At 39.4% G+C, this 18,256-nt stretch overlaps 1 protein-coding gene across 3 annotated transcripts in view; it reads right to left on the reverse strand.

Annotated features, from left to right (window-relative positions):
• The window catches only part of BMP2K (BMP2 inducible kinase), a 73,615-nt gene that overhangs the window by 40,234 nt on the left and 15,125 nt on the right, over positions 1-18,256 (reverse strand). For all 3 annotated transcript variants that reach the window (XR_005553568.1, XM_039318714.1, XM_039318715.1), the window contains exons 2-6: positions 9,761-9,879; positions 7,535-7,640; positions 6,767-6,909; positions 1,473-1,594; positions 362-443 (exon numbers count right to left, since the gene is read on the reverse strand). Coding sequence is in view for 2 of the 3 variants with exons in the window: in XM_039318714.1 (XP_039174648.1) it covers positions 362-443; positions 1,473-1,594; positions 6,767-6,909; positions 7,535-7,640; positions 9,761-9,879 (572 nt within the window). In the remaining variant the exon portion in view is untranslated. The remainder of the gene's footprint in view (positions 1-361; positions 444-1,472; positions 1,595-6,766; positions 6,910-7,534; positions 7,641-9,760; positions 9,880-18,256) is intronic.

The raw sequence follows: 18,256 nt of genomic DNA on the forward strand, positions 1-18,256 counted from the left end.
ACCTCCACATCGTCACAACACAGTTGTCCTAGTAAAAGTGCTTTTGTATTAAATGGTTTCCAAATGCAATGGATTAAATCCAATCAATTGTATCTATAACTTTAGTCACTAGAACAAAAAAAAACCCCAAATAAATGTGATTCTTTTTGAATTGTTCTACATGAATTTAGCAGATTAAGAACATCACCCATTTCATTTTTTTATAAAATGTATGGATATGAGTTGGACTCAGACACTTATATGCAGTACACTTATTGAAATTAAGAAAGATTACAATAAACCTGGCTACTTTTGGATTCCTTGGAAATACTGATCTAGTCAGCACTTTTCTTATTAATTCTTGCAAAACAGTTTATCTTACCCAGATATCTGCCTTAGTTGTAATTGTTTTCCCTCCATAAAGATTGATCATTTCAGGAGCTCTATATGACAATGTGGTATACCTTAAGACAAATAATTTAGAATAAAAGTTAATCAAACACAAATATGACTACGGTAACCTGTTTTACAAACCTAAACTATACAGCTATTGCACTAATAAATGTACTTTGAGGTGGGGTATTAATTTTATTTTTTAAAAAATGATGGCACTCTTGGGTACCACATTTTTCTCAGGGTATCTTATGACAGTAATATTGCCAGGCATATTATTTTTTTAAATACTTACTAGGAAACAAGGAATCCTCAGAATGCAAGAAAACAACCACATTAGAATAACAAATGGGAAAAACCCCTAACTTTCTACCTGTTAAAATAAGGAGTTTTTTTTATCAGAGCAATGCTAGAATGGCAGAATAACTTTGCATAATTCTAATTTCAGATATCCATAGTTGATAACAAAAAATCAGATCTGAATATGCACATAAAAGGACTTGATTACTGATGGTCTGGGCTTAGTTTTTTGCTATTTAGGGATGCACAGAATAGCAACAAGCAAAGGCACTCCGCATCAACAGCAGAAAGAAAAAGATGGCAAAGGTCAGATGGGGGCAGTAGGAGTGGGGGTATGTATCACAGAAAGCAGGGTGGCCAAAGGGGATGGGGGAGAGAGGTAGGTTGAGGGGGTGTTGAAATGCATGCTGGAATTGCAAATGCAGACAGGCAGCCAAGCATCTGAATTTTGATTGTGGAGTGCTGAAGTGGCTGTACCTTTGAAAAATAACTACCGTATTTTCCGGCGTATAAGACGACTTTCTAAAGCATGCAAATCGGCTCCAAAGTCGGGGGTCGTCTTATACGCCGAAAATTACGGTAGTTGTTTAGCACCACTTCAAATGGTGATTGAATGAAGGGTCATTAAATGAGGACTACCTAGAACAGATTTCTAAACGTAGACAATCACCCAATTAAAGAACTGAGCCTTTGGACATATTATTTCTTTTTAAAATGTTCTGTGATAATAAAGCAGGCACTGAGATTTCCAAACATTTTGCTATTGTTAGGCTGCCGAGAACTATCGATGGGCGACTTACTTTTTAATTTCTTCTTCAACTCCACTGACTCCATCTTTCTGAGGATTAAGGAATTTATTAGTGGCACTGCCAAAGTCACAGAGGACATAGTTCCCACTGTCGTTCAATAAAAGGTTTTCAACCTGAAAGAAAACAAACATCGACTTACAAACATCGATAAACACAGACACTGAATGTAGTTCTAATCATTTTCAAGCACTTTCACTTAGCTGTTTTGAGTTATGATGCAGAACTAAACTGTTATTATAACTTTAATTCCCCCAAGTAAAGATTTATACATTGTCACTGTATTGTGACATGCACTGCGCTTCACACCTCGGGAGTAAAAGCTTCATATAATAAAGTCAACAAGCTGCTTGCAATCGACTTGCTAAAGATTCTGCCCCAAAAAGAAATGAAGAGGGCGGATCGGGAGGCAAATATTTTCAGCAGAAGCCCCTACGTTGCAGAATATTCTGTTCCTGGAAGCATGATTGCCCTCTACCCTTTACTCACTTAGAATGCTATCCTTTCTCAGCACTTCTTTAGAGCCTTCAGTGATCCAGCTGTTCACCTAGTATCATTATTATTCTGATTTCTTTACATTATTGTACTGTTGAACTTTTGTTTGTTGTTGTTATTAGTTGCAAAGTCATGTCCGACCCATTGCGACCCCACGGACAATGTTCCTCCAGGCCTTCCTGTCCTCTACCTTCTTCTGAAGTCCCTTTAAGCTCACGCCTACTGCTTCAGTGACTCCATCCAGCCACCTCATTCTCTGTCGTCCCCTTCTTCTATTGCCCTCCATCTTTCCCAGCATCAGGCTCTTCTCCAGGGAGTCCTTCCTTCTCATTAGGTGGACAAAGGACTTGAGTTTCAACTTCAGGATCTGGCCTTCTAAAGAGCAGTCAGGGTTGATCTCCTCCAGGACTGACCGGTTTGATCGCCCTGCTTCCAGGGGACTCGCAGGAGTCTTCTCCAGCACCATAGTTCAAAGGCCTCCATTCTTTGGCGCTCAGCCTTTCTTATGGTCCAGCTTTCACAGCCATAAATTGCAATTGGGAAAACCATGGCCTGGACTATACGCACTTTTGTTGGCAGGGTGATATCTCTGCTTTTTAGTATGCTGTCTAGATTTGCCATAGCTTTCCTCCCCAGGAGCAAGCGTCTTTTAATTTCTTGGCTGTTGAACTACTGAGATGCATATTACCCACAGTCAATCTGATTTGGGCAGTTTATAAATTTTGTAAATAAATGGAAGGAGAACCAAAGTTAAAATAACTAGGAATTTCCTGATGATAAGAACTATTAATAACCATGGAACAGCCTGTCTTCTGAAGTCATGGATGTTCCATTACTGAAGGTGTCCACACAATGTTGGACAATATGGGATGAAGGATTCCGGCCGTGGGCAGAAAGGACTGGATTAAAGGACCTCCAAGGTCCATTCCAGACTGTATCATTCTATGAAATAAAATAAATATTGAGTAACAATTTCCACAAACCACAGGCAGCCTACAGCTGCGCTTTAGAAAGTAGAAGTTGGTTTACTTCTGTTATTCATTAATCAGTTTGAACACAGATTAATATCTCTGTCCCTATATATAAGCCCTTAACTAGCCACCTCCTTACTAAAAATAGTACTGTACTAAAGATAGTACTTTCATACTTCTTATCAAAGACAGCGCAACCAATGCTATTATCTAAGTTTAGCTGCCCAAACAGTATGTCCTATATTTGCATGTTTTAAATGCACTGAGATCTACTCAAGAACAGACAAGAGAATTAAGACTGGAGTGCAACACCCAAAAAAAAATAAAATTTACAGCAAGTCAAAATAACTTAGGCTTTGGTTTTCAAATGATTTCAAACTCAAAAATGGCAGAAGAGTTAGCCAAACCAAAGCAAATCAGCAGAGATTTTGAGATTAAAGGCGATGTTATGGATTATTTGCAGAGATTAAAAGTACATGTGTATGTTCTTTATTCCTTATTGACTGTGGGACTTTCCGAGTAACTCTGAAACTGTTTACAAGATTGTTATATAGAATTTGGGTAGATTCCACAGTGTTGTTCCTGCTTACAGAACAATAAATTGTGAGTTTAAATTACAAGGAAGCATTTTCACACGTAGGGCTCGCCATCTGATAGGGCTGTTGTTGAATGCGACTCATATGTGTGCGGAGCAAATACTTGATACCACCACAGTACATAAAGAAGAATTTATCAACAATAGGAGGTCTTGAAATAGATTGCTCCAGAAAGTGGTAAATTTTAGTGGGAAAAAAGGGGGCAGAATGCCATAGGTTTCATAGCATGTTCTTGCTGGATTAGATGACCTGTACAGTCCCTTCCAAATCTAACATTTTATAATTCTATGAATATTTTAAGCACGAAGTGAAGCTTTCTGGAGATCTCTGGCAAGAACTATTCATCTTTTCTACAGAAGCCTAATAAGTGAGATGGAAGGGCATAAAATATGACAAGCAAAGGAAGCAAAACTGGCTAAAATTGCTTTTCACAGAGCTTTTGAAACCAAGAGAATGAAGCTTATTACTTATAAGAATGTTTTGGTGAAACAAAAGGAGGGCACTGTATTAGCCTTGGATTATTTAGCTATTTACTGATGTACTGATCTGGTTGATTATATGTGTAATACCGGTATTATATATTTAGATTGGACTGTATTGGACTGTGTATCCTGCTAGAATCATGAGACTAAAATGCACTTAAATCTCAGTGGCAAATAAATAAAATAATAAAAAGTGATGGGAGAAAGGTTCTGTTCAACTTAGTATCAGTCCAGATATTGCCTAAATATAAGACAGATTACCTACTGTACAGAAATAATAAAATAACTTAGGAATGCAAGTAATTTGATGCAAACTAGGAAAAATTCTATCAGACAAATTCTAGAAATAGCAATAGCATTTAGTCTTATATACAGCCCTATAGCACTTTACAGCACTCTCTGTGAGGTTTACAATGTAAGCATTATTTGCATATTTTCTCCAACAATCTGGGTCCTCATTTACCGACCTCAGAAGGATGACTTAACCTTGAGCCAGTCAGGATCAAACTCCTGGCAGTGAGCACTTTAACCACTGCGCCACCAAGACTCCCTAATTCTAAACTAGTAGATGTTTCTAACTATTTCTAAGGATAACTTACATGTTTTAGCGTACATATATGTAAACCACCACCTCCACATTAGCCGATTAGGAGTTGTGCCTTCTCTATACCTAGCACCTGAGGACTGCCTAGATCAGTGGTGGCGAACCTATGACACGGGTGCCAGAGGCGGCACTCAGAGCCCTCTGTGTGGGCATGCGTGCTGTCGCCCCAGTCCTAGGCCTTCAGCTGGGTTTTATAAAACCTTTTCGCTTTAGGCCTCCGCTGCCGTCTACAAAAAAAAAGGTTCAATCAATCAGTCAATTTCAAATTCTCGCGGAAAAAAAAAGATCTTGCAAAGTTGGAATTGATTGATTGAAATGTTAGTCCCACCCCACCCAGTCTGCTGTTACCACTGCAGCCATGCCCACCCAATGGGCCACACCTACCCGGCACCCGACGATGCGTAAGTGGGTTTTGGGTTGCATTGTAGGCACTCAGTCTCTAAAAGGTTTGCCATCACTGGCCTAGATTGTCAATTCCTGTGTTAGGGTAAAGTAATATAGATATTATTAAAAAATGGATTCCTCTGTGATTAGGAGAGTCCTGTTCAGGAAAAATCAAGGTTGCTAAAAATGTCCTATGTTGCCAAAATTGTTTATGTCTCTAAAAAATACTGGACAATTTTCTAGAGATACAAACTGGGAAAAAGTATTCCTATTTCTAAAAAAAGGGAGAACTGTCTGGACTGGAATACAATAAGCATCAGTCTCCCAGAACAGAAATTATCCAGTGTCTTGTCAACATATCGCCTTATCTTACTGCCTTTGATTTATTCCATTACTTAATATTAGCTATTTCAGAAGCCACCAATGTCTGTGAATTCTGCTGTTTAACAGTAACCCCACAAATATAATCATACCCAATTTATTATCAGTTTGGCCTCCCATCTATTAAGTCACTCAAGAAAGAAAAGCAGGGTTTGAGATTAAAGTTTGCTGTCAGCTAAAAGACAACCAATAAAATCTTATCCCATAAATAATCAGTTATAGTAGACCCAAAATTTTCAAGCATTTTGCACAAAAAGAACATACCCGAGACAAGTAGTTAAAAATAGTAACAATCTTTCAAGTCTAGAAGACTTTCCTAATTAATATTATCATTACTAGCCATTTCAAAACAGCAATTCAAACTATATTCTTTCTTTTGGCAAGACAGCAATATTTTTCAATACATTTGGTTATCATTTTCCACCTCCATTCAACTGAACGTTCAGCTCAACTTAAGGAGACAATATGAAAAAGAATTAATTATTCAGATAATTATTCAGATCTCATCAAGCAAGTTGAGCATATTCTCTAAGCAACCACAATCGATATAATAATAACAGGGTTTTTTTAAGGCACCATATCTAAACTCGATTAAGACTTTGAATTTAGGAAGAAAACATGGACATAGGCAACTAATAGATAAATTGCATGAGGGCAAATATACTGAGACTCTGTTTGTTTGAAACATTTATATCAAGGGTCCTCAAACTTGGCCACTTTAAGACTTGTGGACTACAACTCCCAGAATTCCCCAGCCAGTATGGCTGGCTGGGGAATTCTGGGAGTTGAAGTCCACAAGTCTTACAGTGGCCAAGTGTGAGGACCCCTGATTTATACCGTCACCCCTTTTATACAAGAATTAAAATACTGATAGTAAAAACCAAAACATCATATTAAAACTGCCTTAAAACAGTTTAAGGCAAAGATGATGAATACATAAAACTAAGCCAGTGGTTCTCAACCTTTTTAATGCCGCGACCCCCAACCGGTCATAAGTCGAGGACTATTCAATCAGTCGTAAGTCAAGGACTACTCAACTGGTGCAGCACTTTTTGCAGAATGGGACTTTTGGCAGGCTCAGCAGGGCAGAGACAGCCTGGACAATTCCTATTGGCTTTTGAAAGCCAATAGAATTAGACTCTATTCAAGAAAGTCTATTCTACTGGCTTTCAAAAGCCAATAGAATAAAAGGGAGTAGCACAGCTAAGGAAAAGGGGGGAAAAAATGGCGGACTGCATTGTTTGGCGACCCCCGTGAAATGTTGTTCGACCCCAAATGGGGTCCCGACCCACAAGTTGAGAACCATTGAACTAAGCCGTACAATTATTCATTCACAGACAGGAACCACATGAATTTCAGTCACAGTTTTCCTCACCTTCAAGTCTCTATGAACAATGGGTGTTTTGCACTGGTGCAGCCTAGCAACAGCTTCACAGGCATCACAAAAAATTCTTAGCGCTTCTGATTCAGTAAAGCCCGTTTGTAATCTCTGGTTCATCTGATTCACTATTTGCCCCACTACAAAGAAGGGATAAAAAAAAATAATGCTTTTAAGAGGGTTTTAGCCGATCGGATGCTAAATTTAAATATTAAATATTTGACTGAATAAATGAAATCTCCAAAAGCCTAAAATGCTTCACACAACGTCGCTCTTCAAAGTTAAGAATTTAGATTTCATCTATTATTTATCAGAGACAAACACTTAAGGATACAGTTAACATGGGCATTTCACAATAACAAACTGTATCGAAACATTTTTTAAAAAAATTAATTTTAAATGGCAAACTCTCCTGATTAAAAAATAAGTCCCTATTTATGGATAATAAACTGCAGTCCAAGCAGAAATAACAAAATTAATTGTGCCACATTGCAGAGAGTATCTTCTGCAGATCAATCTGAAACACTGATTCTATAAGAAATGTGCTCTGAATATTTCGTATAGCCCTAACATGTGAGCGATCACTGACATTTTTCTACCGTTTTTGCTTTCTAACAAGAAGCAACAAAATGGAGGAACGTTAATGAGTAAGGTTGGCTATGGGTAGTCTATTTCACCCTGGAGTACCTATATCCAAAGCTGCTGTAACTTTGTTCATAACCTTGCATGCTAGCCAAATATTAAAATGACAAAAAATGTACTTACCGCGACAATATTCCATTAAGATAAGCACCTCCCACACATTATCACTAACAGAGTTGACAGCACAATCCAAATACCCTACAATGTTCTTGTGCCCAGACAGTTCTTTCTGTAAAAAGAGAAATATTCTTAAGTATAAAGAAAAAAAAGAATATGTTACTTTCAAGATCAAACACAAAAGTAACTCTACTACAAACTATCAATGCAAACTATTAATCATCAGTTAATTATTTGATGATGCATTAGACATTTTATTTATTTACTTATTTTATTTATTTTCAAATATTTATATGCCGCCCAATCCCAAAGGACTCAGGGCGGCGTACAAAGTTAAAACAATGATAAAACAATAAAATAAAACAGTCATACCGCGAGTCCAATCATATCCCGGCCCCCTGGGGACATCAGCCCCAGGCCTGCCGGAACAGGAGAGTTTTAACGGCCTTCTTAAAGGCTGGCAGGGTGGGAGTAGTTCGAACCTCGGGGGGGAAGTTGATTCCACCAGGTCGGAGCCATCACAGAAAAGGCCCTTCCCCGAGGGCCCGCCAGCCGACATTGTCTGGCCGACGGGACCTGAAGGAGGCCCAATCTGTGGGACCTCACCGGTCTCTGGGAGCTGTGCGGCAGAATGTGGTCCTGTAAGTAACCTGGCCCTATGCCATGAAGGACTTTAAAGGTGATAACCATAAATATTATAAAATATTTTATAAATATTTGTTTCTTGTTATCTCCTTGAATACAGACCAATGTGATATCTGAAATAGAATAGAATAGAGCTGGAAGGGACCTCGGAGATCTTCTAGTCCAGCCCCCCGCTCAAGCAGGAGAACCTATACCATCTCAGACAAGTGACTGTCTAGTCTCTTCTTAAAAACCTCCAGTGATGAAGCACCCACAAATTCTGTTCCTGGTTAATTGTCCTCACTGTTAGGAAGTTTCTCCTTAATTCCAGGTTGCTTTTCTCTTTGGTCAGTTTCCAACCATTGTTTCTTGTCCTGCCCTCTGGTGCTCTGGAGAACAGTTTGATGCCCTCTTCTTTGTGGCAGCCCCTCAAATACTGGAATACTGCTAACATGTCACCCGTTTCTTTTTTTCTTCAGACTAGCCAAACCCAAGTCCCGCAGCCGTTCTTCATATGTTTTAGTCTCCAGGCCTTTGATCATTTTAGTTGCTCTTCTCTGAACTTTTCCCAAAGTCTCAACATCTTTCTTGTAGTATGGTGACCAAAATTGGTTGCAATATTCCAGGTGTGGTCTTGAAATAATTAATCTCTCCCAAATCTCTCCTAAAGTGCTAGGCTGTATTAACAGAGGGATAGAATCAAGATCACGTGAAGTGTTAATACCACTTTACAAGGCCTTGATAAGGACACACTTGAAATACTGCATCCAGTTTTGGTCACCACGATGTAAAAAAGATGTTGAGACTCTAGAAAGAGTACAGAGAAGAGCAACAAAGATGATTAGGGGACTGGAGGCTAAAACATATCAAGAACGGTTGCTGGAATTGGGTATGTCTAATCTAATGACGAGAAGGACGAGGGGGGACATGATAGCCGTGTTCCAATATCTCAGGGGCTGCCATAAAGAAGAGGGAGTCAAGCTATTCTCCAAAGCACCTGAAGGCAAGACAAGAAGCAACAGATGGAAACTAACCAAAGAGAGAAGCAACCTAGAATTAAGGAGAAATTTCCTGACAGTTAGAAAAATTAATCAGTAGAACAACCTACCTCTAGAAGCTGTGAATGCTCCAACATTGGAAGTTTTTAAGAAGAGACTGGACAGCCATTTGTCTGAAATGGTATAGCGCAGAGGTCTTCAAACTTCACCCTTTTATGATTTGTGGATTTCAACTCTCAGAATTCCTCAGCCAGCGTGCCTTCAACTTGTGGAGTTCAAGTCCACAAGTCATAAAAGGCCAAATTTGAAGACCCCTGGTATAGGGTTTCCTGCCTGAGCAGGGGGTTGGACTAAATAACCTCCAAGATCCCTTCCAGCTTTGTTGTTGTGTTGTTGTTATCATTATTATTATTAAATAAACCTACAAAACTTTCTTTGTGTTATCTAATTACTGGCTTAGAATCATTAAGTTATTTACTTCCTCATATCAAAGAACCACATGTAAACACAATGAAAACAAATTCAAACATTAGATCACAAACTAATGCATGCTTTCTAAACAATCCCCACCCACTCATATACGCACATCATAAAACTCATATTAACTTACCATTATTGTTATTTCCCTTTTGCAGATATTGAGGTCAGGCACATTATTCACATACATTCTTTTCAATGCACACCGAACTCCACCATGAGTGCGCACAAGGAGTACCGTGGAAAAGCCACCTACAAGAACAGTGCTATGAGTAAGTTCATCTTTTTAAGTTAAGAAACTAAAGTTTATTCCTTAAAAAGTAATTCAGATGATCAATATTCTTTTTTTTAATATTTTTTATTTTTCCAAACTCTCCCCCATACATATACCGTGATATTTATCAGATGTTAACATACATTCTTTTTACATTCATATACTGTATAAAAATACTTTTAATAAAATGAAATAAATACATACACATGACTTTTGGTGTTGCTCGCCCATTTCCCCTTTCACTGTATCCACGCTCCTTCTTCTCTACCTTCTTTCTCCCTTTCTTCTCTTCCCTACTTCCCTCTTCTTCCTCTCCTCTCCTTCACCACTCTCCTCCCCTTTCTCCCCACTTCTCCTCCTCCAACCTTCCTACTTCCTTCTCCCCTCCTTTACTCTTTTCTCTCTCCTCTCCTTTCTTCCCTCTCATCCCTCTTCAGATACAATTCAGGGGTAATGTCCAAGCAACTCTTCTAGATGATCAATATTCTTGAATGCTTTCATTTAGTAGAATTATGTAAAAATCTGCTAGGAGATATGCAGTAAAGCAGAGGTCCCCAACCTTGGCAACTCCCAGAATTCCTCACCCAGGAATTCTGGGAGTTGAAGTCCACAAGTCTTACAGTTGCCAAGGTTGGGGACCCCTGCAGTAAAGGACAAATGCCTATTATTTTCACATTTCAGAATTTCATTTATTTAGAAAGAAGGAATTAGGTTCAAGCAGTCTATTGAATCCAAATCTGGAAAGCCAATATATCAAAATAATCAGAGAAGAAGGATTTTTTTATTCAAAAAGTAACTATTACTGTAAATTCTGCAACTTCACAGAAACTTCTGCAAACATCCTACGAAATGTCAGAACTTTGCTTCACAGAATGGTTTATACAGGGACAAACAGAAATGCTTGAAAACAGTTTTAGAAACATTTAATGATGCAGCTGAAGTTAGTACAAACTAGAAAAACAAAACTTCACATGAAAGCCTAATACAGCATAACTCAACCACTATACATTTCAAATTTTTGTTCCACAATATAGCTTTTACCAGTTTTAAATATTGATCTAGTTCAGTGTTGCCTTGTAAACTTTTAAATACTTCATCTAATTTTCTTGCCATCAAAAGCAAATCCTCTCTGAATATATCCTGAATGCTTTTTTTAACTATAAATCGCCCACAGTCACTTAGGTGAGATGGGCTATGTAGAAATATAAATGGGATGGATGGATGGATGGATGGATGGATGGATGGATGGACGGACGGAGTGAATTCCCAAGGTACCACATCACTTGTAAGACGAGAAAATCAAAATATGGATACAGGTAGTCCTCAACATGACCATTCATTCAGGGACTGTGGAAGTTATGGCAATTCTCAACAAAGGGACTTACAACTGTGCCCAAAGTTACAGCCACTGCAATGTTCCCACTGTCACATGATCAAAACGTGGGCACTTTGCAGCTCACCCACACTTAACAATTGCAGAGGTGCTGCCACTCCCCCTCATCTGCCTGTCTACCCCCATCTACGCCCTTTCGGTTCCTTGCACTCCATACCTCAAGTCCCTATCTCATTTTTATCGTCTTTCTTGCTTCCACTACTGATCAAGAATGCATGCACGGTCTGCTCCTTTGCATGGGGGCTGTTGGCTACTTGGGGCTATCTTCCCAAGGCTGTACAGGTGGTTTCCTTGCAAGATGGCCTCCCGTCATTTCCTCAACAAAGGCCACGTTTTGTCAGCAGCAGGAGGAAGAAAACAACAAAGCTCACCCAGGGTAGTGAAGCACATGGTGGCAGGGGCCTCAAAGTACAAGGTGATGTTAACGACAGCTGCTGGGACTGGGCTGGCTGTGAACAAGCATACCTAATACTTCTATTTTCCTATTTTCCCCATAATAACAACCCTATTAGGTGGGTAGGACTGAGAGGCAGTGACTGGCCCAAAGTCACCAGCTGGCTTTCATGACTAAGAAAAGCCTCAACTCCTGGTCAGCATCTTAAACTCTGGACACCAAACTGGCTGTCATTTTGTGGCACTTGAATGAACCTTTATTATCAAAGTACAACATGTATACAATGAGACTGGCTGAGCCTCCCTCTGTGCCCCCCCCTCCACCACAACTCACAGTGACAACAAACCCACCAACTTATTACACCATGTAAGCTAATTGCATAACGCGGCGGCCTCACGAGTCTATCATACATAAAGTTATTTCCCGTTCAAGCACCTGACAGCCCATGGATAGAAGCTGTTCTTCAGCCCGTTGGTACGGCTGGCTATATTTCTATATCTCCTACCCTATCAGAATGCAAATTATATTAACACAAGCACATATGCTAAAACACCTAATTATTCTTCAAAAGAACTTTTGCAATAAACAGGAGCTACTCTAAGAACTGACTTTGTAGAAAAAAGAGTACTCCAACATCACAGAGTCCAGGTTGAACATTCTCACGTAGGTTTTCAATTTAAACAACCAATACTGCATATTTTTAAAAAACATGGATCGCTATTTTCACCATCACTGAGAAACCAATGAGTGTCTACTAAACGAAGCCTGAAACTACCGAAGCACAGACTGAAGTAAGTATTCCTTTGCCATTAGATGGCAACATACCCTAGCACAGTGTTTCTCAACCTTGACAATTTTAAGGCATGTGGACTTCAACTCCTAGAATTCCACAGCCAGCAATGCTGGCTGTGGAATTCTGGGAGTTGAAGTCCACATGCCTTAAAATTGTCAAGGTTGAGCACCTTTTAAATCTATCACTGTTCCAGATAGTAAACTGTAATATCCTGTAATAAGAATGTGATTGTACTAATGTCTGATTATTTCCAACATCTTATTTATTCAAGATTTTTTTACATTACATTACATTTTTTTACATTAACAGGCTAACTATTTATAGAATTACATAAGGGTTGACTGGATATAAAGCAAAATGTGAGAATAAGATTTGCAAGTCTTCTATTTCACAAAAGTCCTCACTCTTAAATCCTTCTCACTATAAAACCTTGACAAAATTGCCATGTTTTATGTAGAAACCCTATAACAGTGATGACGAACCTTTTAGAGACAAAGTGCCCAAACTGCAACCCAAAACCCACTTATGTATTGTCGGGTGCCAGGTGGATGTGGCCCATTGGGTGGGTGTGGCCCACTGGGTGGGCGGAGCTGCAGTGGTAAACGGCAGACAGGATGGGACTGAAAAGTTCAATCAATCAATTCCAACTTTGCAAGATCTCTCCCTCTCCCCCCCCCAAGAAGTTGAAATTGATTGATTGATTGAACCTTTTTTTTTTTTTTTTGCACACGGCGGCAGAGGCCTAAAGAGAAAAGGTTTTATAAAACCCAGCTGAAGGCTTAGGACTGGGGCGATGGCACACGTGCCCACAGAGAGGGCTCTGTGTGTCACCTGTGGCACGCGTGCCACAGGTTCGCCACCACGGCCCTATAACCACCCTTAATCTACTTAAAATATTGATTCAAATACACACAAAGTATGCAGCCTTCTCCCTAGCTACGGCTTTCTCCATAACAAATTCTGAGACTCAAGACATCATGATAGTATTATGCTATTTAAAGCTCTTACATTTTTAAGAGATTCCTTTTATTAAATAGAGGGCTTTGCAGAACTTCAGCTTTAAAGACAAAAACGTGTTTCAGTGTATGTGGGGTTTCAAAAATGGCACCTCTCTGCAACTCCTTAAACCAAATATGTTCTTCTATAATCAAGCACAAGTAGAAGTGTGATCTTGAAGGGAAAAAAAGCATCTGAGTTGCAGACAGATGCTACATTCCAGTCAATCCAAAGAATATTTTGCATTGCACAGCCCTGGAAACCGCCAAAGTACCAATGACTTGAGAGTTCTATTCCCATTCCAAATGAAGGAAGTTTCAGGGAGCTTCAGCAACTAAAACTGGTCCAGTTAGAGCAGCGGTTCTCAACCTTTCTAATGCCGCGACCCCATAATACAGTTCCCCAACCACTTATATATCACCGGGTGCCAGGCGCGTGGCCAAAGAAAAGGGGGGAAAAAATGGCGGACAGCCTTGTTTGGCGACCCCCGTGAAATGGTCGTTCGACCCCAAATGGGGTCCCGACCCACAGGTTGAGAACCACTGAGTTAGAGAGTGACCTTAACAAACAAGTTTCAAAAACCACATCCTCGACAGTAGGATTTTGAAACTGCATTCCACAGAAATCTAGGATTCTACAAGGACTTAAATCGGTTCAATAGAATTTAATGAAGAGAAGGACGAGGGGTGACATGATAGCAGAGTTCCAATATCTCAGGGGCTGCCCCAAAGAAGAGGGAGTCAAGCTATTCTCCAAGGCACCTAAAGGCAGGACAAGAAGCAACGGATGGAAACTCATCAAGGAGAGAAGCAACCTAGAACTAAGGAGAAACTTCCTGACAGTGAGAACAATTAACCAGTGGAACAACCTGCCTCCAGAAGCAGTGAATGCTCCAACACTGGAAGTCTTTAAGAAGAGACTGGACAGCCATTTGTCCGAAATGGTGTAGGGTTTCCTGCCTGAGCAGGGGGTTGGACTAGATGACCTCCAAGGTCCCTTCCAACTTTATTATTATTGTTGTTATTGTTGTTGTTGTTGAATTAATGGGGGGGGAGACTCTCTACAGGGAACCAAGAAAAAAAATGCCACACTGTAGCCCAGGGGTAGGCAACCTTGGCTCTTCTATGACTCGTGGACTTCAACTCCCAGAATTCCTGAGCCAGCATGGCTCAGCTTGGAAACTCTCCTTCCCCTCAGCATGGCTGGCTCAGGAAATCTGGGAGTTGAAGTCCACGAGTCATAAAAGAGCCAAGGTTGCTACCACTGCTGTAGTCCCATGCAGAAGGGACTCCCCCCCCCCTACTCTGGTATGAAGAGGTTCCTCCACCCAACTTCAGTCACTTGTGAGAATTTTTTTTAAAAAAAGGAAAAAAAATCTCTGCATAATAAAATTGTCATGGACACTCCTAAAGAATAAGTTGAAGATGGCCGACTGTGTTGAGTTTCATATCCTTTTTTCTCTTGGTCCCTTCAGAGAATTTCTCCGCAGTCTCCAGGGGTTCTGGAGAAAAAAAAAGTTCTTAACAATCATTTTTTCGCAGCCTGAAAAAAGTCTGAATGTATTTTGTTCACATTAAAGCAATGTTTCTCAACCTTGACAATTTTAAGGCACGTGGACTTCAACTCCCAGAATTCCACAGCCAGCAATGCTGGCTGTGGAATTCTGGGAGTTGAAGTCCACGTGCCTTAAAATTGTCAAGGTTGAGAAACACTGCATTAAAGATTGTATGATACTTCAGATAAGATTCCAAAAAGTTGCTTTGGAGCAGACTGGAATGGGAAATGAAGCACCTATCTGCAACCTTTTAAAACAGATGCATCTCCTTCTGAAATGGCACAACTATCGTGCAATCCTAGAAACAATGCAAGCTAGAAGTCATAGTAATGCATTTCAAAACACTGCTTTGAATCAAAACTAAATCCTACCATACAGTACAGTACATTTAGAGTACAATGCAGAGATTATGGACAAGTCTCTGCACGGTTTCTTGGCAGAAGTGATTTGTCACTGCCTCCTTCCTAGGGCTGAGAGAAAGTGGCTGGCCCAAAAGGTCATGCAGCTGGCTTCGTGCCCAAGGTGGGACTAGAACTCACAGTCTCCCGGTTTTTAGCTTGATGCCTCAACTACTACTACAAACTAGCTTTCACAGAAGGAGTTTATAAATACTAGTAAATTCCAGCCATGTGAACATTTTTCCTAAGTCTATTAAGAATTATGGGAATTTCACATCCCAAAAATATTGATCCCTACAACCCCTCACCAGTGTTCTCTCATCAATATTGCATTCCAAAATAGCAAGGACTTTGGTCTTAATTTTGATCTGCACATCTGGCAAGAACTATGGGCAAGAAACAAGAAGCTAACTTTGGCCACCTCTTACAAAGAGAACCTTTACAAAATGTTTTATAGATGGCATCTCCCACCCACAAGATTGGCTAAAATATGTACCAATGTCTCCCCTAAATGTTGGAAATGTAATTTGACAAGTGGAACTTACTATCGTATGTGGTGGGAATGCACGCGAGCTCTTGATTTTTGGAACAGGATTAAAGTATGGTTGGAAGAAATATTAGAGCAAGTAGTAGAACCAAAACCAGAACTCTTTCTATTAGGTTTAACTACGCAAAAGCATGACAAAGGCGTACTTTATTTAATGCTACACATTTTAACTGCTTCTAGACTGGTTTTTGCTCAAAATTGGAGGAATAAGGAAACTCCAACGGAAGAAGAGATCCTGCATAAAATTTTATCATGTGCTGAGATGGACAGGCTTACAATGATTATGAAAGACAAGACAGAACACGAATACTTCGAAATCTGGGGCAAATTTTACTGTTGGTTTGAATTAAGGAGAACTGCTTAGACTTCAAGTTAATGGTAGAATTAAAAGATATATATAACTGTACATATAATTGAATATATAATTGTATTGTATAGAAGGATGAGGCTTATATAGAGGTTAAGAACGATGTATTAAGCTTTGGTACCATGAGAAACAAACGGATAGGAAAATTCATTCTGGAATGTCATGTTTGTCCATTTTTGTTTTAATGGTATTATGAATAAAAATCTTTAAAAAAATATTGCATTCCAAAATAAGATTCCCATGAATAGTTTCTAGAAAAATAACTACGTACATCTTTTACAGAAAGAAGGGACATACAGAGCTTTAAAAGACTAAGTTTTATTTTATTCAATTTTTTGTTATCAAAGGTCCACTTTATGTATGGTGAGTCCCAGTTCATAAAATCTTATAACATAATACAGTCGTTAAAATGTACTATAGCATGTAGTTTTCTATAAGTGAATATATTCTAAATCTTTCAGCTTAATGTCTTCCTTCTTTTCATGTCACTCCCCAATTTCTTTTTAAATTTTGCTGCCTTAATTCATAGGAGTACATTTTTGAAAAACTGGAAAAGTCATAGTGGCAAAAGAGCATTTTTCAAAATCTTACACAATGTTTTTCTTTTTATCTAAAACATGGACAGTATACCCTTCTGTTTTCTGTCTATACATATTTCCAAGGCTTTTTTTCTCATAGAACGCCCAGAACGGAGTTCCGACACCTTTTTGGGATGGAACCTTGTAGGGTAGGCAAGGCGGGTTGTATGATGTGTGTGAATTCCGGCACCTTTTTTTTTTTTTTAGAAAAAAAGCACTGCATATTCCTCTCTCAAAAGGGCTAGCACTTGAAAACAGAACAATATTAAAATCATTTTAAAGTACAAAAAGAACTTTAAAAATTCAGAACATTTGTATGGAATTCTCTTTTCCCGGAGTGAAGATGCCTCACCCACTCTCCTGGGCTTCTACAAGTTACTCAAAATGGCCTTACTGTTCTCTGTCTTTGACCCCCATTGAATAAGGGCATCATACTAGTTTTTAAAAGGAATGTTAATTGTTTAGCTGTCTTGTTATTTTTTTAACACTCACTGACAGAGTCCACTGGAATTGGGGCAGCGTAGAAAGGCTGCAAATTGAATGTATTACTGTAAAGCAGACAGTAATCACAGAATAAAATGTAGGCTGTAGGCAAAACCTTTCCTAAACAGGAAGTCCTTAACCCCCTAGCACAGTGATGGCGAAACTTTTAGAGGCCGGGTGCCCAAACTGCAACCCAAAACCCACTTATGCATCGTCGGGTGCCAGGTGGCTGTGGCCCATTGGGTGGGTGTGGCCCATTGGGTGGGCATGGCTGCAGTGGTAACAGCAGACTGGGTGGGACTAAAAAGTTCAATCGATCAATTCCAACTTTGCAAGATCTTTTTTTTCCCGCAAGAATTTGAAATTGACTAATTAATTGAACCTTTTTTTTTTTTGAACATGGTGGCGGAGACCTAAAGCGAAAAGATTTTATAAAACCGAGCTGAAGGCCTAGGACTGGGGCGACAGCGCGCATCATCATACAAACTTAGCTTAAGGTAAGATAGAGATAAATAACAGCTTTAAAACAGGCACCTCCCTAATTCACCTGAAGACAAAAGAAGAACAAGGAGAAGCACATTCAATCTTGCAAGTTTCTGTTACTGCTGTATAACCATTCTAATAAAAATAGTTTCAGGCTTAAGTGGCATCTGTTTGTTGATCTGGACTATCTTATAAGGCTGACACTTTACAATGTCTTAGTCATGAAGAACCTTCTGAACTGTGCTGGAAATAAACTGGTCATGAATACAATCTTGACAGGGTAATGTGATCTTGTCGCCGAAAATCTATTAAAATTCTCACGGGTACAGTTTGAACAATCATAGTTTAGAAAGATTCTTCAAAGACTG

The sequence above is a fragment of the Crotalus tigris genome, unplaced genomic scaffold (assembly GCF_016545835.1).
Source record: "Crotalus tigris isolate CLP2741 ecotype Arizona unplaced genomic scaffold, ASM1654583v1 scf7180000021465.51407817327:1047546, whole genome shotgun sequence".
In the NCBI taxonomy this organism is placed as follows: domain Eukaryota; kingdom Metazoa; phylum Chordata; class Lepidosauria; order Squamata; family Viperidae; genus Crotalus; species Crotalus tigris.